Here is a 21,821-nt window from a genome sequence, read left to right as displayed (position 1 = left end):
AATACATTTAAAGAAAGGAAAAGCATGTCTGAAACTATTGGGAGTCCTTTTAGATGCTGGGGTGCATGTTAGTGGTGGATCCACCGAAGTTGTGGATCTACCGCTTCTAAATGTAAGACAGTTATCTTCTTTTAGAGAATAAATGAAACGGGCCTACCGGCCCATCCTGTTCCACGCCCCATGGCACAAAGATCCTTTCCGCCACAATCTGAGCCAGAAATATGCCTAATATATTAGAGTAACTAGAAAAATATCTATCTCCATCTTTTCTAGTTTATACTTTGGAAAAGAAACTGGTCATTATAAATGACAATTATGTTAGGCCATGTGTATGTCAGAGCTGGCCATTTCCCTTGTTCTCCTCCGTTATATGAACATCAAAAATGATGAAAGTGCTGCATTCTGCACATAACTGAAATGGATAGAGCAGAACAGATCCTGTTGACTATAATGGGGGCCATTCGGTTACCGTTTGGGTGTCTGCCCTTTTTGGTGGAAAAAGTCCTGAGTGCAGGACTTTTTTGTTTGCTCTTTTTGGCAAAATGTGCGATGGAGGCAACTGAACCTGAATGTGAACGAGCCCTTAGCGTATATCCTGGAGTCGTTAGAGTCCTTTATTTGTAAACGACTTTATTTTACTTGTTTGAACTCCGTTTACACTCATTCTTTTCTGGTCTCCTTTTTAGACTCGGGTGATGAATTGTGTTTGATTTATTGTTTTTCTTGTCTGATTCTCTATTGTTCTCCCCACCCTCTACCTCAAGAGAGCAGCGCAGAAGGTGTCAGACAAACACTTGGATACAGTCTTTGCGTTTGGCTGAGCACTGCATGCATGTACATGGGTAAACTGAAAGCAATAGGTGCTGGTCAAACAACTTTATGCAGTCTGTTTTTTGCAGTTTAAAGGGACTTTCTCACCATTTTTTTTTTTTCTCTATAAGAGTACCCTGACAATAGGCTGATCTCATAGTATCCTATTAATCCCTTGCGTTCAACTGTAATGTGTAGTGGAATCTAATCACAAGTCTTACATTCCCTTACTGCGCCTCCACAGGGGAAATGAAGCATTACAGAATGCAAGTAAAATCCATGGGCTGCTCACATAATGCATTGAATGATGGGACTTTTTGTTGTTGTTGCTGTGGCTGATACATGAGGGCCACAGAAGTTCCCTATAGGGTATTTTAAAAGTGAGTTTTTAAAATTTTAAAATACTTTTAACATTAATTCACTTTGTAGGACATACTGGTACTTCAGTGCCTTAGAACGAAGGGGGCCATGTGCTCACTAAAGGGCATGAGCACTTTTGGCTTTTTTACTGGCACAGCTGTTGATGGAGAATTGGCATTTTTTGTTAAAAAAAAAAAAAAAGTGATTGCAGCCCTTTTGTTATGATCATCACTGGAGGTCCGAGTGGTCAGACCTTTCCCGTGAGACGTGCAAACAATATTACGAGTTTTTCCTCTCATTTAAGGAAAGGCATATTGCTTGGGTTTGCCATCACTTTATCATTGGTTGGGTCCAACCTCTGGGACTCTCACTAATCCTGAAAATGAAGGTGATAGGGTGCCAGTTCAGCACTGTGGCCCCTGCACAGCTGTGTGGCCGGAAATGCCACCATGCAGGAAAAAGAGCGAAGGGGCAGCAGTATTAAATCAGCGCTGTGGCCCCTTCATGCTCAGGATTCATGAAAGTCACAGGTAAGACCCCCACTGATGATGTAGTAGTGGGATATCCTAGTGATATGCCATCCCTTTCATACAATACAACCCCAGTGGAAGTCTGTTTATTATGAAAAAATGAGTATTTAGAGACCACTTCAGTCAGTGCAGGAAATGTAACAGAATTTGTCACCCCTGTAAATGAAGCCAGTTAGGCTGAGTTCTCATCAGCGTTCAGCGTTCCGTTATAGAAGGACGGATTCGGCACATAACTGAGCCAAACGGAGCCTACGGACCCCATAGACTATAATGGGGTCCGTTAGGTTTACGCTAAGAAGATCATTTTGGAGCGGAGACAAAAGTTGTGCATGCAGGACTTTTGTCTCCGCTCCAAAATCATCTTCTGAGCGTAAACCTAACGGACCCCATTATAGTCTATGGGGTCCTTAGGCTCTGTTCGGCTCAGTTATGTGCCGTCTCCGTCCTTTCCGTTCTCCTGCTCCTATAACGGAGCAGGAGAACGGAAAGGCTGAACTGAACGCTGATGTGAACTCGGCCTTACTTGATTTGACCTCATGTATAAAGTGAATGGAGAACTCCTTGAGGTTCACCACTGTGCATATATGATGGTGTTTTTTTATTTATTTGGGTTTGGGAAAGCTGATGGATGAAATGAGCCATGATTGACTCACAAGTGTCCGGTGGATGCTACACGTAATTGTGTCTTATCTGTCCCTTAGGACCGGTCTGGGGAAAGACCAGCACATGAAACACTGTATCACTGTGCACCATCTCTGTGACTCAGACCGACTTCTGTACAGCCTTCATTTCTTTGCCCAGTTTGGATTTTTCTATGACCAAAGTGCATTACGTAGGAAGAAAACGTATGATAGGCGCAGGGTCTAATGCAGACGGTTACTCACTATATGAAACACTCAGCGCTCATTATGTCAGTGACTGTTCTCAAGGTAAGATTCAGATTCCGCTTCCAGAAACCACAATTTGGGTCAGAATTGATGGGCTCGTTACCCCAAACCACAGACGTGACAACAATACTCGTACGTAATGAGCTGGATCAGGCTCGGGGGATGCTGGAGGAATCAGAGCATTTGTAGCTGAGATGCCTGCAGCTGCCTCGGGACCTAACGTTGCTCCTGGAAAACACAACACATGGGTTTGCAGTAATGTCCTCCTTGGCGCTCTGCCCTGCCGCTCTATGACAGGTACCAGCTGTCATGGTTTTTGCCTTCTCCTCGCCACAGACACTTTTACTTGCCTGGCTCACCTCGGTCATTGGACAACTGAACAAAGCCACACTTGTCTGCGAGCTCTGAATTGATGCCAGATTTCCATTTTCAGCAGCTTAGCGGGGCCTCACTAAATCCTTTCACAGTCCCTGACTGGCATTGAAATGCATCTTATTGGGAAAGGAACACTAGCAAAGAAATTCTCTACTAGAAGTGTAGTTAAGTGCAACTATTACTAATATATTATTATTATTATTATTATTATTATTATTATTATTCTCTTTATTTTGTATTTTTTTTATTTATAATTGCTGTATGCAATTGTGATTGGATTTAATTTTTCAGAACGCGTTATGGCATTACTGATTTTGGACTGGGCAGTGCGGTGTAGTTCAGGTCCAGTGGTCTGCACCAGTCCTGGTCATGGATTAAGAGGGAAGCTGCAAGAATTCTATTTCCTTCAGCTTCCCTCCAAATTTATTGGAAAATTTCCTCTAGGCAAATAATTTGATAATGCGCCTACTGATTTATTAAAGTGGGTCGTGCACCATTATTTGTGACTTTTCTACGCCACTGGTGTAAAACATTTAGATAAATGTCCCTCCGTTTTGCCTGGAGTACTCCTTTATGTGTGCAGCCTAAAGTAATCTAGTACTACTGAGTATAAGACTGGTTGTCCTAGAATTGTGCATTTTGTGGGTAACTTTTTGGGTTGTTTTACGATTTGACTTCGGCGACTCCTAAAAGACAACAGGAATTGGGGAAGTGTCCTCCTAATTGACTCTGAAAATGTTACAGTTTTGGACGAACACTATAAAAACATCCGTGCCTTTTGTAAAGGTGACCGCTTCCTTCATAGCTGTCCTCCAAACCAGTTTGGCAGTGAAATGGTTCAGGATGAATGCGAATGAATGTGGAAGAAACCAGTCTAGTGCAGGTGCAGACATGAGCAGGTACAGCGAGCTGACATTGTAAGGGCCGAGGCGTCTGTGGTGCAAAGCTCCAATGTTTAATAGGAGACTTAAAGGGGTATGCCCATTTATAAAGCTTAGGTTAGGATATGCCATCGCTCCATATGATTGGTGGGGATCCAACCTCTGGGAATGAACTGGGTTGGCTGAAGTTCCCTGGGTGGCCAGGAGAGAGAAAATGTCAAAAAGACCCTCAGCTCTGAATCAGAAGGGTCTGTCTTTTTTTTCCAGAAGCAGTGCCTCCTTTGTCCAGGGACTGTGTCTGGTATTGCAGCTCATCCCCAATAAAGGGATGCTTTGAAGGACTGGACTGTCCATATAGTATCATGTACCATATTTAATGGACAGCATGTAGCACCAAATTTGTATGACAGCAGCATGCCTCCCTGGCTTTAAAGTGGTTCTTCGAGACCAGGAACCCCTTTTCAGATAGTCGAGCATGGTGCAACAGTGAAAATATTTTATACCCGTGATCCAAATCCAGCACTAAGGTCTCTTCTGCTCCTTTTCTGCTGGACCAGAAGTGAAACATCCCGTCTACGTTCACGTCATCGCTACCAGCCGATCGTTGACCTGTGTAGGAATGGAACGTGGCCATGTTCAGTGATTGGCCAGTAGATTCGATTCTAAAACATGAAAATTTGACCCCAAATTTTTTTTAAAGTTCTGATTCTACTAAAGATTCAATTTGGCAGGAGAGTGAAAGACTTTTCCAGGCAATCAGAGGACTTTCGATATAGGTAGAATTTATTTGGACCTAAATCAAGTCGGACAGTGGATTCGGCCAAATGGGACCTGAATCGAATTTTAAGAAATTTTCACATCCGTGTTGGCCAACAGTGGTGATTTGCATGTAGATGGCATGTCAGACTTGTAGTCTAGCAGAGAAAAAAATGCTCAGTGATGGGTCCGAATTGCCAGGTTCGTTTGAGGCCTTTTTTTTTTTTTTTACTCTTGCACCCTGGCCACCGTCTGAAAAGGGACTTCCGGTCTTGGAGAACCCCTTTTAATTAGTGGTTCCCAAGGGTTTCTGAAACTCCTCTTCATTTTCAGAATGGTTTTGTCTTGAAGATGTAAAGTATGTAGCAGAGTGTGAATTATCACTGTTATCTTCAGCTTATTGCACAGGTCATGGTGGCATCAGGACTTTTCAGGCCACTGTAGAAGGTGTTTTCCAAAAGTGGACAACCCAATCAGTGTAACAAGTACAAATCATAAGAAATCCTTATAGTATTGAAAACAATACCAGATCGCAATAATAGAAAATGAAAGTTCAGTTTAATCTGCAGTATGTGAATTTTACGAAATTCCTACACTTTCAGGAAAGTTCCAGTCTCCATAGTATATATACCCCTTTATTTTATTTAGGATAACTCCTGTAATAAAAAATAAAAAAACCTTTGGAATATTTCAGCAATAATCAAAGCAGAGACTGAGAGAGCTTTATTCTCCTACACAGGGAGTAGCAATTATAGTGACCATAGAAGGTTGCAGAGGCCATGCTTCACTATATAGAATTGCATTTCTCTCTACGGGTTCCATTATGTACGATTCTGCAGTCTGTGTCAGTCTTCACTGTCAATTTAGTATTATTTTCATGAACCGTAAATGGTGCTGTAAGTCTGAGAATAAAGGTGTTTGAGACTATGTTGCAGCACATAAAGAAAATGGGTGCTACTTCAGTGTGTGCTGTGTCAGCTCGGTTCACTTTCGGTTGACATGGCATGTGCTCCACTGGTCCGGTATACATACGTTAAGTATTCTTAATATGTATGTGATAAACTTTAACAAAGCCTGACCTTAAAGAGGGTTATCCCATGACTAATTTAGAAAATGAAAATCAGACATCATATAGTACATGACAATCTCTTTCTAACAAAGCTAGAACCAGCCCTGTACCTCACATGGATCCAGAGATCTCCACATTCATTGCTCTGCTAGATTTATATCAAGCCGACAGCTCAAGGGGAGTGTCTATACTGCTGCAGCTCAGGGGGCGTGTCTCTGCTCTCCCCATCACAGCTCAGGGGGCGTGTATCGGCACTCCCTATCACAGCTCAGGGGGCGTGTCTCGGCTCTCCCTATCACAGCTCAGGAGGCAGTTGAAGGATGAAACTGAGCATGTGCGGCCATCTCAGTGAGCAGGACAAAGAAATAAGTAAAAGAACAAACAGCAGGTAGCGCTACACAGATACATTTTATTGAATAACTCAGTGGCCGTACAAAATTTTTAATTACATGCAATTACAGAAGTATTCAGATCCAGATGCTGGTTTGAAAACTGTAGAATATTTTTTGTGGGACAACCCCTTTAACCACCTCCGGACCGCCTAACGCAGTATCGCGTTCCGGAGGTGGCAGCCCTGCGCAGAGTCACGCATATATGCGTCATCTCGCGATGGCCGAGATTTCCTGTGAACGCGCGCACACAGGCGCGTGCGCTCACAGGAACGGAAGGTAAGAGAGTTGATCTCCAGCCTGCCAGCGGCGATCGTTCGCTGGCAGGCTGGAGATGTGTTTTTTTTAACCCCTAACAGGTATATTAGACGCTGTTTTGATAACAGCGTCTAATATACCTGCTCCTCTGGTGGTCCCCTTTGTTTGGATCGACCACCAGAGGACACAGGTAGCTCAGTAAAGTAGCACCAAGCACCACTACACTACACTACACCCCCCCCCCCCCGTCACTTAGTAACCCCTTATTAGCCCCTGATCACCCCTGATCACCCCATATAGACTCCCTGATCACCCCCCTGTCATTGATTACCCCCCTGTCATTGATCAACCCCCTGTAAAGCTCCATTCAGACGTCCGCATGATTTTTACGGATCCACTGATAGATGGATCGGATCCGCAAAACGCATCCGGACGTCTGAATGAAGCCTTACAGGGGCATGATCAATGACTGTGGTGATCACCCCATATAGACTCCCTGATCACCCCCCTGTAAAGCTCCATTCAGATGTCCGCATGATTTTTACGGATTCACTGATAGATGGATCCGATCCGCAAAACGCATCCGGACGTCTGAATGAAGCCTTACAGGGGCGTGATCAATGACTGTGGTGATCACCCCCCTGTCATTGATCACCCCCCTGTAAAGCTCCATTCAGATGTCCGCATGATTTTTACGGATGCACTGATAGATGGATCGAATCCGCAAAACGCATCCGGACGTCTGAATGAAGCCTTACAGGGGCGTGATCAATGACTGTGGTGATCACCCCATATAGACTCCCTGATCACCCCCCCTGTCATTGATCACCCCCCTGTCATTGATCACCCCCCTGTCATTGATCACCCCTCTGTAAGGCTCCATTCAGACATTTTTTTGGCCCAAGTTAGCGGAATTATTTTTTTTTTTTCTTACAAAGTCTCATATTCCACTAACTTGTGTCAAAAAATAAAATCTCACATGAACTCACCATACCCCTCACGGAAACCAAATGCGTAAAATTTTTTAGACATTTATATTCCAGACTTCTTCTCACGCTTTAGGGCCCCTAGAATGCCAGGGCAGTATAAATACCCCACATGTGACCCCATTTCGGAAAGAAGACACCCCCAGGTATTCCGTGAGGGGCATATTGAGTCCATGAAAGATTGAAATTTTTGTCCCAAGTTAGCGGAACGGGAGACTTTGTGAGAAAAAAATTAAAAATATCAATTTCCGCTAACTTGTGCCAAAAAAAAAAAATTTCTATGAACTCGCCATGCCACTCATTGAATACCTTGGGGTGTCTTCTTTCCAAAATGGGGTCACATGTGGGGTATTTATACTGCCCTGGCATTCTAGGGGCCCCAAAGCGTGAGAAGAAGTCTGGTATCCAAATGTCTAAAAATGCCCTCCTAAAAGGAATTTGGGCACCTTTGCGCATCTAGGCTGCAAAAAAGTGTCACACATCTGGTATCGCCGTACTCAGGAGAAGTTGGGGAATGTGTTTTGGGGTGTCATTTTACATATACCCATGCTGGGTGAGAGAAATATCTTGGTCAAATGCCAACTTTGTATAAAAAAATGGGAAAAGTTGTCTTTTGCCAAGATATTTCTCTCACCCAGCAAGGGTATATGTAAAATGACACCCCAAAACACATTCTCCAACTTCTCCTGAATACGACGATACCACATGTGTGACACTTTTTTGCAGCCTAGGTGGGCAAAGGGGCCCATATTCCAAAGAGCACCTTTAGGATTTCACAGGTCATTTACCTACTTACCACACATTAGGGCCCCTGGAAAATGCCAGGGCAGTATAACTACCCCACAAGTGACCCCATTTTGGAAAGAAGACACCCAAGGTATTCCGTGAGGGGCATGGCGAGTTCCTAGAATTTTTTACTTTTTGTCACAAGTTAGTGGAAAATGCTGATTTTTTTTTTTTTGATTTTTTTTTTTTTTTCATACAAAGTCTCATATTCCACTAACTTGTGACAAAAAATAAAAACTTCCATGAACTCACTATGCCCATCAGCGAATACCTTGGGGTGTCTTCTTTCCAAAATGGGGTCACTTGTGGGGTAGTTATACTGCCCTGGCATTCTAGGGGCCCAAATGTGTGGTAAGGAGTTTGAAATCAAATTCTGTAAAAAATGACCTGTGAAATCCGAAAGGTGCTCTTTGGAATATGGGCCCCTTTGCCCACCTAGGCTGCAAAAAAGTGTCACACATCTGGTATTGCCGTACTCAGGAGAAGGTGGGGAATGTGTTTTGGGGTGTCATTTTACATATACCCATGCTGGGTGAGAGAAATATCTTGGCAAAAGACAACTTTTCCCATTTTTTTATACAAAGTTCGCATTTGACCAAGATATTTATCTCACCCAGCATGGGTATATGTAAAAAGACACCCCAAAACACATTCCCCACCTTCTCCTGAGTACGGAGATACCAGATGTGTGACACTTTTTTGCAGCCTAGGTGGGCAAAGGGGCCCATATTCCAAAGAGCACCTTTCGGATTTCACAGGTCATTTTTTACAGAATTTGATTTCAAACTCCTTACCACACATTTGGGCCCCTAGAATGCCAGGGCAGTATAACTACCCCACAAGTGACCCCATTTTGGAAAGAAGAGACCCCAAGGTATTTCGTGATGGGCATAGTGAGTTCATAGAAGTTTTTATTTTTTTGTCACAAGTTAGTGGAATATGAGACTTTGTAAGAAAAGAAAAAAAAAATCATCATTTTCCGCTAACTTGTGACAAAAAATAAAAAGTTCTATGAACTCACTATGCCCATCAGCGAATACCTTAGGGTGTGTACTTTCCGAAATGGGGTCATTTGTGGGGTGTTTGTACTGTCTGGCCATTGTAGAACCTCAGGAAACATGACAGGTGCTCAGAAAGTCAGAGCTGCTTCAAAAAGCGGAAATTCACATTTTTGTACCATAGTTTGTAAACGCTATAACTTTTACCCAAACCATTTTTTTTTTTTTACCCAAACATTTTTTTTTTATCAAAGACATGTAGAACTATAAATTTAGAGCAAAATTTCTATATGGATCTCGTTTTTTTTGCAAAATTTTACAACTGAAAGTGAAAAATGTCATTTTTTTGCAAAAAAATCGTTAAATTTCGATTAATAACAAAAAAAGTAAAAATGTCAGCAGCAATGAAATACCACCAAATGAAAGCTCTATTAGTGAGAAGAAAAGGAGGTAAAATTCATTTGGGTGGTAAGTTGCATGACCGAGCAATAAACGGTGAAAGTAGTGTAGGTCAGAAGTGTAAAAAGTGGCCTGGTCTTTCAGGGTGTTTAAGCACTGGGGGCTGAAGTGGTTAAGTTTGAGAGGAACTGTGAATAGTGTCCCTAATTGGCGTGGATAGGGTGGAGATTTAGTACAGATAGTGCCCCTCAAGGGCAAAGAGACTGATAATGTCTCTAATTTGCATTGATGGCTAATTAGGAGCACCCAGCCGGGGCACTTACCCCGGCAGCTAAGGGGCACTATCCATAGAACCCCCTTTAATTTTTTGGTTGTTGTGAGGAGAGAAACTTTATTACGCAGAGTTAAAGCTGTATTGAGCCGGTAGAGCCCACCATACAGCAGCACCATAAATGAAATGGTCCTCACAAGCAGTGTTACACTTGTGGCTGCAGGGGCCTCCTGAAATAGCTTTTTAGGTACTCTGAGTGTTCACCGCTATGACGTCTTTATCTTTAGAAATCAACCTGTCTTTTTCTGTACCCAGCCTCTCGTACAGTAACAAGTGGAATATGAGGTTGAGACGTAGGGCCGCTCCGTGTTCCAGCGGTGAGCTCCACCACACACATAAATAGCCCACTGTTTGCTCAGCGTTTGCGCTTGGGTGCAACATGTCATTTGGCCAGAGAACGTGGCTAATAAATCTGCATAATAAATAAGTGTTTTGTTCTCGGAGCAGAACCTTAAAATACGCAGATGAACTTGTTGTCCTTGGCAGTCACTTTCCTTAAAGGGGAAATTGTAATAGCCATGTAAAGCACAGCGGGCTTCTAATGGAGCTGTGCCAGGAAGCTAGGCTTTCCTTCACCTTGCATTTTTCTATTACTCCGATGCATCTAAAATAGATAATGAAAAAACTTTGCAAATAATCTTGATTTAAAAATAATCTAACTGTTTTGTGTCTGTAGCTCCTATGCAGACCTATGTATCTTCATGGTAACAGACTACAAACAATCCCTCTGTATGGTCAGATCCCACAGTCATCCATCTGTTCCCTTCTTGTGAACATACCTGTTGTAAATGATGAAGAAATTGGGGACAGATTGAAGGAGATATGACTCTAGGATCTGGCCCTACAAAAGGGATTGTTTGTAGTCTGTTACCCTGGAGACACATAGGTCTGCATGGGAGCAATAGATGCAAAATGGTAGGATCATTTTTAATCAAGATTATTTCCAAATATTTTAGATGTAGAATAACGTCTGCATAGGAGCTGTAGTAAGAAAATCATAGCATATTTTAAATCTCTTAAAGGGGTTATCCCATGATTAATGTAAAAAATAAAAATTCCACATGATATAGGACATGACAATCTCTTTCTAGCAAAGGTAGAACCAGCCCTGGACCTCACATGGATCCGTAGATCTCTCCATTCATTGCTCCAATTGCTCCCCTACATTTATTTCCAGGTGGCAGCTCAGGGGGCGTGCCCTTGCTCAAGGGGTGTGTTCTGTAACTTTCACAGCTTCTAACAGTAGATGGGGCTGGTGGAACAGAGCATGTGCAACCACCTCAGCAATATAGACAGAGAGATGAGGAAAAGAATAAACAGCAGGTGGCGCTATACAGATAGATTTTATTGAATAACTCAGTAGCTATAATAAACTTTTAGGCTACTTTCACACTCTCGTTTGGTGCGGATCCGTCATGGATCTGCACAAACGCCTCCGTTCAGATAATACAACCGCATGCATCCGTTTGTATTATCTTTAACATAGCCAAAACGGATCTGTCTTGAACACCATTGAAAGTCAATTGGGGATGGATCAGTTTTCTATTGTGCTATATTCAGTCAGTCAGTCCCCGTTGACTTGCATTGTGTGTCAGGACGGATCCGTTTGGCTCTGTTTTGCCAGACAGACACCAAAACGCTGCAAGCAGCGTTTTGGTATCCGCCTCCAAAGCGGAATGGAGGCGGAACGGAGCCAAACTAATGCATTCTGAGCGGATCCTTATCCATTCAGAATGTATTAGGGAAAAACTGATCCGTTTTGGACGCTTGTGAGATCCCTGAACGGATCTCACAACCAGAAACCAAAACGCCAGTGTGAAAGTAGCCTTAATTACATGCAATTACGAAAGTGTTCAGATCCAGGTGCTGGTTTGAAAAATGTAGAATCATTTTCGTCCGACAACCCCTTTTTAAAGGGGTTGGCCGGGTTCAGATCAGGGCAATACCCCCATTTTTACCCAGGCAGCCCCCCTGATATGAACATCGAAGCATTTCATGCTCCGATGCTCTTTTGCCCTGCTCTGAATCGCGCAGGGCAAGGGCTTTTTCTGGAGATCTGGTGACAAACTGGGCTCTCCATGGGGAAAGCTAGGCCGAAGCCTCCGCCTAGCAGTCGTCACCGGCACTAATGGGCAGGCTTTAGCGCTTTCCTAGCCTGTAAAATGGCTAGGGCAGCGCTAAGGCCTGCCTATCAGAGCCGGCGACATGACCATCAGAAGCCTCCGCTTAGCAGTGTACCAAAGTTAACAAAAAAGCCCTTGCCCTGCACAATAGAGAAAAAGTCTCGGGAGAGCATCGGAGCATAAAATGCTCCAAAGCGGAATGGAGGCGGAAAACTCATACCGGGAGGGGGCAGAGGGGTTAAACATGAACATACCCGGTTAATAATAATTTTGAATTTTTTTATATTATATATATATATATATATATATATATATTAATATTATATCTCTCCTCGCATTCCATGAGCTATAACCTTTATATATTATATATAAATTTTTTTGTATATTTTAAATTTTCACTATTTTGGCATACAAAGTTATTGAATAGCTTTTATCCATTTTTCAAGGGTGGGGGGGGGGGGTGCAAAATAAAAAGTATGTAATTCCATTATTGTGTTTTTTTTTTTTTGCTATTTACCCTGCAGATACTGGAGCAATGCAAGAAATGGTTGCAAAAAATGGAAATAAATAAGGGACTGTTCCCTTTATTCCATACTGCATTAGTATTTATCTCTATAGCGGCATCATCTTCTGCGGCGCTGCACAAAATGTATGAAATCCATGTGCCCAGATAGCTAGTTTTATGTTGTGAAATATCTATATGAACTTGTGTTATTTATATTTAATTTTTATTTGTTTATTTATTTTTATATTATTTTATTTTTATATTTTTAGTGAAAGGAAATGGCTTTCCGGAAAGTAATTCAAGGGTCGCTCGTCCTCGGAGGTGGTGCTGTGGCAACAGTATATGGTCTCTCTCATTTAACTGATCAAAAGAAAAAGGTAATTTCTAAAGTTAAAATTTAAGACTTAAAGGGAACGTATTGCTTAGATTTTTTGTTTTTATTAATTAAAACCAGATAACTTCTTTCTAATCTATTGGTAATTCAATGGCGGTTTTTTTTATCTGTTGTATAGGGGTTGGCCATCTTGCCTGAGTTGGTTTTACAGCAGCCTTATGGACCATAGAAGAGTGTAGTCTGGAGCTGGCGTTTATGGGAGACACTGTTGTGGGCATGCAGAGTTCGCTTCCAAGTTTTAAAGTGGTTTTCCACTTTAAATATCAACTACCAAAGTTGTTTAACAAAGTTTCTCACGACTTCGCAAATAACTTACTTTGGCTCACCGGAGCCCATACATTGTAATACTGCACGGAGACGGAACGAAGCGACTTCGGATGTAGCATCCGAAGCTCACTTTGCTGCCCACTATCTGTGACTTGTGCAGATGTCATTGTGTAGGGAAGGGGAGGAGGAAAGCTGCGATCTTTACCTATTGTGACCCTCTGTTATTTATATATAGGTGTTACGGTGCCCACATACATAGATCGCCAGCTGGTCCTCTTATCATTAATCTAAAGTGTATGGGTGTGTTGCAGCTTCCCCCGATGGCAGATTTTGGGGGGAAAAGGAGGATTGGGCTGTTGGATTTTAACCAGCTTCTGAGGTATGAAGGCCTCTGTCAGGTTCCCTTTAAATAAATATTTACATTTGAATTATATTTACCTGCAGCCACCTCTAGAGGGAGCTCTGGAGCTTCTGGTATACTGTTTATCCATTTGGTCCATATTGGCTAATGTGAGTACACCTAGATTTTGCGCCATGAAACTCGCTGTTAATCCAGGCGCAATGCCTTGTAGAGCTAGCTGAATGTAATGATACTTTCACTTAAAGAGGACCTTTCACTAGAATAGAAAATGTAAACCAAGTATACAGACATGGAGAGCGGCGCCCAGGGATCCCCCTGCACTTACTATTATCCCTGGGCGCCGCTCCGTTCTCCCGTTATAGCCTCCGGTATCTTCATAGTTAGGCTCCACCCAGTGGAACCTGCCGGCGTCTTTCTCCCATGCTGTATCGCTGGCCAATCGCAGCGCTTAGCTCATAGCCTGAGAGAAAAAACTCTCAGGCTATGAGCTGAGCGCTGCGATTGGCCAGCGATACAGCATGGGAGAAAGAGACGCCGGCAGGTTCCCCTGGGTGGAGCCTAACTATGAAGATACCGGAGGCTATAACCGGAGAACGGAGCGGCGCCCAGGGATAATAGTAAGTGCAGGGGGATCCCTGGGCGCCGCTCTCCATGTCTGTATACTTAGTTTACATTTTTTATTCTAGTGAAAGGTCCTCTTTAATGATCCATTGCCTCATTCTGGAGAAAAATTACTTTTAATCCATATGCAAATGAGTAGTTAAAGAGGACCTGTCACCACTCCTGACATGCCTATTTTAATAGCGTCATGCATTCCCCCTGTTATAACAACTCTGTAGCATTTATTCTTATGGCTCTGTGTTGTGACATTCCATTATTATTCCTGCTAGAAGTTCTGAATGAATTGCTAGCAGTCTGCAGTAAGGGTACAGAGGGGCGGTAACCAGTTGGGGATGTGTACCGGCACCGTCTGAGAATGGCAACACTGACTTGATATAGAGTCAGACGGTGCCGGTACACCCCCCCCCAACTGGTTACCGCCCCTCTGTGCCCTTACTGCAGATTTCTAGCAATTCATTCATAACTTCTAGTACAAATAATAAAGGAATGGCACAACACAGAGCCATAAGAATAGATGCTCCAGAATTGTTATCACATAGGTGAAGCTATTAAAACAGGCATGTCAGGAAAGGCGACAGGTCCTCTTTAAGGGGGTAGGCTCAAACCTCTCTGTTCACCCTCACTCCCCCTACTTCCTCTGCCAGCCCCTTCCTCTTTCTTGATTGACAGGACCAGGTTCTTAAAAAAAAAAAAAAAGTAACCTTGCCTGGTCCTGTCAATCAAGAAGAAGAAGAGGAAGGAGCAGGAGGAGCAAGGGTGCACAGAGTGGCTTGGAACCGCCCCTGATGCACTTAACCGCTCATATTGCATATGGATTAAAAGTACTTTTTCTCCAGAATAAAGTAACGTATCGCTAAGTGAAAGGTATCATTACATTCGGCTGAGCTAGCCCTGCAAGGCATTGTGTCTAGTTTATTTGTGAACTTCCTGCAGACAGACACTATTTAAGCTCCCCCTATTTTGTTAATTTTAACTTATTTTTTTTATTTATATTTTTTTCTTCACAGGAAATTTTGAGCTCTTTTGTATAGACTTATCTAGGCTAGATTCACGCTGTGTACTTATCTCCATTATTCTGTTGTGCTGGATCCGGCACCTATCTGAAATCAACGGCGGAGCTCATTGATTGTAATGGGGGTTTGTTAGGTTTCCGCCAGTGAGCCCAGCATTCTGCATAATTTGGCCCGGCTTTATTGAGGGTATCTGCGGTGGAGGCTCCTAACAGAATCTCGGATGTAGCTTTAGACTAAAAAATAAGAAAAAATGGTGCTGAATGAAGGGCATTCACTTTAGATAGAAATCTTAAAACCATCACTACTATAACTCCTTAAAAGTATTGATGGTTTTAATATGACATAGTGACAAAAGCAGGCGGCTGTATTCTTAGAGCACAGCTATTCCGCCCTGTGCGACGTTCCTTTAATTAAAGAGAAATCTGCGGCGCGGGCTTTGATACTCGGCGGCATTAACTGGCTGAGCACGTTTCTATAATTGCCCATTATTGATTGGCCGAGCTCTTTGATGCGGCATTGTATTCTCCTTTATTGTTAATTGTATTGATCTAAATAATTGCGAGGAAGGGAAATACACTTATTTCATCACAGGAAGTGCCACTTGGATTATAATATCAAGAATAGGGGCTATAATGAAGTAGTTTGTTTTAATCAAATGACAGAAGTTGCGCAGGGAAAGTCATACTGGGATTTACTCAGGCTAATGCTGCGATAAGTGGTTTTACTATTGCGAGATGATTAAGTTCTTTTAATTAGGTGTTCTAATTGGCTAATCTGGCATGTTGGTTCATCAGTGAAAAGACTTTTTTGTCGAGTTTTACAAGGTGCTTAAATCTGGATAAGAGAAAAAAAATGAAGCACTTCAATTATTTCTTATTCCTGGATGTATTCTTAGCAATTATGTTTTCATATGTGGTTGAAATCAGGTCCTTCTGCGGATCTTCAAAGAACCCTTCAAGCGTGCTCGGTTTTGTTGTCACGTCTTAGAATGCCGATGAAAATCCTGCTGTATAAGTGACTTAATCTGTCATGATTTGCTGTGAAGAAGATAGGATCAGGCACAATTACGTTAAAGAGACACTCCGGGTACAGCTGAAAATTCAGTTTTGCATCCTCTCGGCTCCTGCATTGTCTTACCCGTGTCCCCCCCATTATAGATAAAGGGCTTTTATTTGCCTCTAATGTATATTTGTTGCTAAATATTGGTGAGTTGTTTATAAATAATACCGTCCCATGGATGCAGAGTGCTAAATGTTACATTGTATCATGCTCTTCCTCCTCTGCCCTAAACTGTTACAATATGGGTGAGTGATAGTGTCAAAATCACAAGCTCCTGACCCCCTAAGATTTTCAGAACTGTGGACCCAGGTACCCATGTTCTTACAGGATTTTGTGGAATAGCTTTTTTTTTCTAGCCGAAACTATTTAACTATTTAAGTTCATTTAAGTTCATATTGCACTCCCCCACCTCCTCTCCAGAATTTGGATCATCATAGAAACCTATCTCCTCTAGGTTTGGTTTAGTGGAACTGTGGCTGTTCTAGATGTTGTTGTAGCCATAGTATGGGCACTAAATTAAAGGGGTGTTCTAGCTCTTTGCACTTAAAACACAATCACCTGCTCCCCGCTGCTCTTTTTCCGGCTCCGTTCTGCAGTCTGCCGTTCCCTGTCCTGTAAACATCCAGATGGACGGGGTCAAGTGCACCGCTGCAGCCGATAACTGGCCTCAGAGGTGATATGTCCTCCAAGCGGTAGATCATTGCGGGGTCATGTGACGCTTGGAGACACGTCATCACTCAGGCCAGTTATTGGCTGCAGCGGTGCACATGACTTCGTCCAGAGAGAGAGCCAGGGAGCTGGTACTGGGCAACAGGGAGCAGGTGAATATGATAGATATATATATATATATATATATATTTTTTTTTTTTTTCAACAGATACAACTGATGCGGCGTGAGATTTTAAAAAGTGCCTTAAGACCAATATTTTTAGACTTTTGATAACATATACTAGAAAGACATAAAGCTAGCAAAGACTACAAACATGCCAAGGTTTTGAAACGCGTAAGCTTAGATTCGGGATGTGCGCTCAAAACTGATTTTTAATTTCAGGTTTCAAAAAAAGTACACATTTTAATTGACTGATGCTGGAGAGCCCCAGGTTGTATTCAACTGGACCATCTATCAAATCACCGGGGTCTGTGGTTAGGACTGGACCGAAGTTTTTAGGACAGGCCTTGGTCATTTCTTTGCAGAATGGATGATCAGTGTGATGCCAGGACTTCGGGGGGGGGGTTACATAAGTTCATGGAGAAGTTGTACTAGAAATGAAGAACTTGGTGCAGACGAAATAAAAAACAAAGCAAAAATGTGAAAAGCTCGGAGTAGAACTGTTTACCATGTGGACGACAATGAAGAAGGTGGACCTGAAATGAGTAATGGGGGGGGGTTACCCTGTCTGCCCATACTCATTTCAAAAGGTCATTCAGCCTACTAAACTTCTGAACTTCTCAAAGTTTCTGACAAAGTGAAGGGCAAATGATGCAGTAACAGCACACCATCACTGGAGAAGTAGACCTTTGGATTTCCACTTTGCATAAATCTTCACATCCCTGTGTCATCCTGCACCCACCGACACACGGCTTGCTGGGAGCTGTAGTCGCCCTACAGTTTGCCTGCCTCCGCTTTTTTTTTTTTTTTTCAGCATCGCCTTGCATTTTACCTACTGTACTCCATAAGTAATGTTAATTACATTTAATATTTTAGATTAGGCGTGATTTACACTGCGCTCTTTTATCTTGGTGTTTAGACTGAACTAATTTTACGACGAGAAAATAATTTCCATATTAAAACGCAATGAATAAGACAGAGTTCTTGAATAAAGTAGGTACCGCCTCAATGCTAATAAATAAATTTCAGGAAAATAGCTACATATATTAACTCTTCCATTAGCGGGATCTCGCCGCCTCTGCCGCTGAGAGCGAAAGCAGTTGGTGTTTAAGAGAGTCATTTGCATGAAATTCAGCACTACACTCAAATTAATACTGGTAGTGATTACAGGACAACCTGGTTGTTAATTGCCTGTAGTCTTTAAATATGCACTTCTTTCAGAAATAGACACTAATTATTAGATCTTGTTTGCTGTTACACCATAAGTTGCAAATGTCTAGGAAGGCTGGGAAAAATTTGCAATTCTAATGGGGCCCGAGCACGGAGAAAATTGATCTAATCATTTTAAAATGAGGGTTGCATGCGAAATGAATAAAATGTTTCCCTGAGATTAGGAAATCTTTAATGTAGGTTTATCAAACATTTGCTTTCATAAGTTCACTTTTGTAGATTTAGTCTTTTGACTAGTTAACGGGTGAATTCATTAAACTGTAATTGTGGCAGCTATTTAAAAAAACAAAAAATATAAAAAAATATTTGATAAAATAGTACGGGAAAAGCGTTTTTATCAATAAATAATTTGCATATTTTTTGAATACTTTGTATCCAAATTATCCAAGTTCAAAGGGATTTCCTACACTATGAATTTATTTATTTATATTTTTTACAAATTACACCCAATGCTATAAAATAACAAGAGGTAATTACCTTATCATTACTCCTGACGCTCCCTTGCTGCTCCTGTGCTGATATTTCCCCTGGTTCCCCGCCGGTCTCTGTTTAATGGCTCCAGTGATAATATGGCGTGTTGACCGATCACTGGCAGTAGTGGTGACAACATGTTGACCCACCTTGGCAAGGGAAAAAAAACTCCAGCTCTCCAGTAAAAAAAATATTAAAACACTATTTATTGAAGCATGTTAAAATAGAAAGGGGATGTGCGTTTTCTTACATGCTTTAATAAAGTGTTTTTATAGTTTTTACTAGTTTTTACTCGCTATCACCATTGGCTCTTCTGTTCCTCCTGTGCACCGTTCAGAATTGTGTGGAGTTCTTCGTTTCTGAGCATTATGTGGTGACTGGCGGAAACAAAAAATAAAATAAAAATAAATTTTGTTTGGACAACATGTCGACACCACTGATGTCACCACTAGTGATGGATGAACATCGGCCAGGACGATTCGCGAAATCGATCAAATGCTCGCGAACCGCAAGCTCGCGGCGGGCCCCATTCACTTTAATGGCAGGCGAGCCTGAAAAACCTTCAGGTCATTATTGCAGCCACCAAATACTTACAAGAAGTGCACAAATCATCCCACAACATGGACAGTGACATACCAGAGCGGGAATCAATGACAAAAATTCCCACAAAAAATATGTATTTTAATCAGGGGCCATTTTTATGTGTCTTAAAGGGAAACTGTCAAAAATGTGGCCTGCTAAAAATGTTATTTTATTTCAATATCAATTTTACTGTAGGCCAGTGTAGTACAGGCCCCAAACATTAGGCATTCACCGGACAGAAAAGAACAAGTAATTGTGGCTTGAGGTCTCTTAGACGGTCATTAGATATTAATTTTACTGCAGGCCAGTACAAATAGATGCCAAATACATATGTTTAAAAGAACAAAAAATATAAAATTGGATTAAAAACATGGCTAACAAAATCCCCCCTCTTGAAAAAACCCCAAATGATAATAGTTGAAATTCGATAACACGTGGTCGTCACAGGTGTTGAATTCCTCTGAGGTCCCAAACATTAGGCATTTACCATACAGAAAGGCCTTTTTATGCCGCTGTATTTACCTAAAACGGGAACCATCATTTGTTCTGGGTGGTGGCGGATATTTGTGGGATGTCATGAGGAAATTCAATTAAACGTGGTCGCCACAGGTGTTGAATTCTGCCGAGATCCATGCCTCATTCATTTTTAGAAATGTGAGGTAGTCCACACCGTCGTGAGCTAGGCGAGTGCGCTTATCGGTCACGAACCTCCTTCATTCAGAATTGCGACTTCCTCATCTTCCAGCTCCTCGACGGCTTGATCAATGACACGACGCAATGCACGCTCCAGAAAGAAGGCTTATGGTATGATGTCACTGATGGTGCCCTGCCAGTTTAGTGATCTCATCAAATGGCCGCAGAAGTCTGCACGCATCGCGCATGGGCAGCCACTGGCGCGGTGAAAAAAAACCAAGCTCCCAGAACCTGTCCTGCCGCAGAGTTCGTACAGGTAGTCATTAACGGCACATTTCTGCTGGAAAAGACTATCAAGCATATACAAGGTAGAGTTCCAGCGCGTTGGGCAGTCACAAATCAGATGTGTCGCCGCTGAATGTCAGCTAGGCGAGCTATGGACCCGGGGGTATTTGGCAAAGAATCGCTGCATGACTAAGTTCAGGACGTGTGCCATGCACGGCACGTGTGTCATTTTGCCCTGTTTCAGTGCACTCAGCAGATTGGCACCGTTGTCTCACACCACTTTACCAACTGTCAAATTGAGCCGGGTTAGCCACTGATCGGCCTGTGACTGCAGAGCTGAAAGCAGTGCATGAACGATGTGGCTCTTGGCTTCCAGGCACAACAGCCACAGCACAGCATGGCAACGTCTCACCTGGCATGTCGAATAGGTTCTGGGGAGCTTGGGGGATGCAGCGGAAGAGACAGTAGCAGTGGAAAAGGAGGAGTCAGTCGAGGAGGAGACTGAGGATGGAGTAGGAGAAGGAGAAGAAGAGGCAGGCCTGCATGCAATCTGTGGCGGTAACACCAAATCCATACGGGTGCCACGGGTTACATGCTTGACGGCCGTCAGAAGGTTCACCCAGTGGGCAGTAAAAGTTATGTACCTTCCCTGCCCGTGTTTACTAGACCACGTGTCTGTGGTCGGATGTATTTTGGCACCGACACTGTGTGCCAGAGATGCATTCACTTGCTGCTGAACGTGGCTATATAGTGCTGGAATGTCCTTCTGGAAGAAATATTTCCTTCTGGGGCCTTCCATTGCGGTGTGCAAATAGCCACAAATTTCTAAAGGCCTCCGATTCCACCAATTTATATGGCAGTAGTTGGTGGGCTAGCAGTTCCGACAAGCAAGCGGTCAGCCATTGGGCAAGAAGATTATCCGGCGTCATCATTTCTTTATGCTTATTTGGACCACGGAAGCCTGCCTTGTGCCAGATGAACGCAGCGACGCCACGGTGAAAGATGGAGTGGAGGACAAATGGGAGGAGAAGGAAAAGAGGCAGGACGTGGAGCACCAGGAGTGTGGCTTTGTGGGTACTGACGCGGTTGATCCCACTGGGCTCGGTGATGGGAGGCCAGGTGTCTTCTTAAGGCGGTCATCCCTAGGTGAGTGTTGGGCTTACCGCGACTTATGCATTGATCGCATAGGCTGCAGATGGCAACACTAATATTAGCAGCTGACAAGTTAAAAAAATCCCACACTGCGGAACCATGTGCCGGCATCCTGGGAACGCAAGATGTGACCGTGCATGGTGGATGGCTCGCTCCAGATACATTTGCAGTCTGTTTTTTGCCTCCTGTGCACTGCGAGTTCTGCCTGCTTCTCCTCCTTCTGCTCCGTCTCTCCCTCTGAACTCCCCTTCTCTTCCTCTCTTGTGGGCACCCACGTGATGTCCATCGACACGTCATCATCGTCACCTTCACCGCCACTGACATTAGAGATCTCGGAGTAGCCAGCAACAGCAGGGACTTTCGTCCTTGGGCTGATCTGGGTACTGTCGTCAGACCGCTGGGTGGCGGCCGTTGCTACCTCCTCATCCGATGCCAAGAATGGCTGCTCATCGGTAAGGTCTGGGAATTGATGGGAAAATAA

At 43.0% G+C, this 21,821-nt stretch overlaps 1 protein-coding gene across 1 annotated transcript in view; it reads left to right on the top strand.

The window, feature by feature from the left end:
• GPD2 (glycerol-3-phosphate dehydrogenase 2) overlaps positions 1-21,821 on the top strand; it is a 144,500-nt gene that overhangs the window by 17,074 nt on the left and 105,605 nt on the right. The window contains exon 2 of the mRNA XM_040440200.1: positions 12,713-12,820. Coding sequence (XP_040296134.1) covers positions 12,722-12,820 — 99 coding nt within the window. The 5' untranslated portion in view covers positions 12,713-12,721. The remainder of the gene's footprint in view (positions 1-12,712; positions 12,821-21,821) is intronic.

This window comes from Bufo bufo, chromosome 7, assembly GCF_905171765.1.
Source record: "Bufo bufo chromosome 7, aBufBuf1.1, whole genome shotgun sequence".
In the NCBI taxonomy this organism is placed as follows: Eukaryota; Metazoa; Chordata; class Amphibia; order Anura; family Bufonidae; genus Bufo; species Bufo bufo.
The sequence above is the reverse complement of the archived record's forward strand: the minus strand, read 5'-3'. Positions and strand labels throughout refer to the sequence as shown.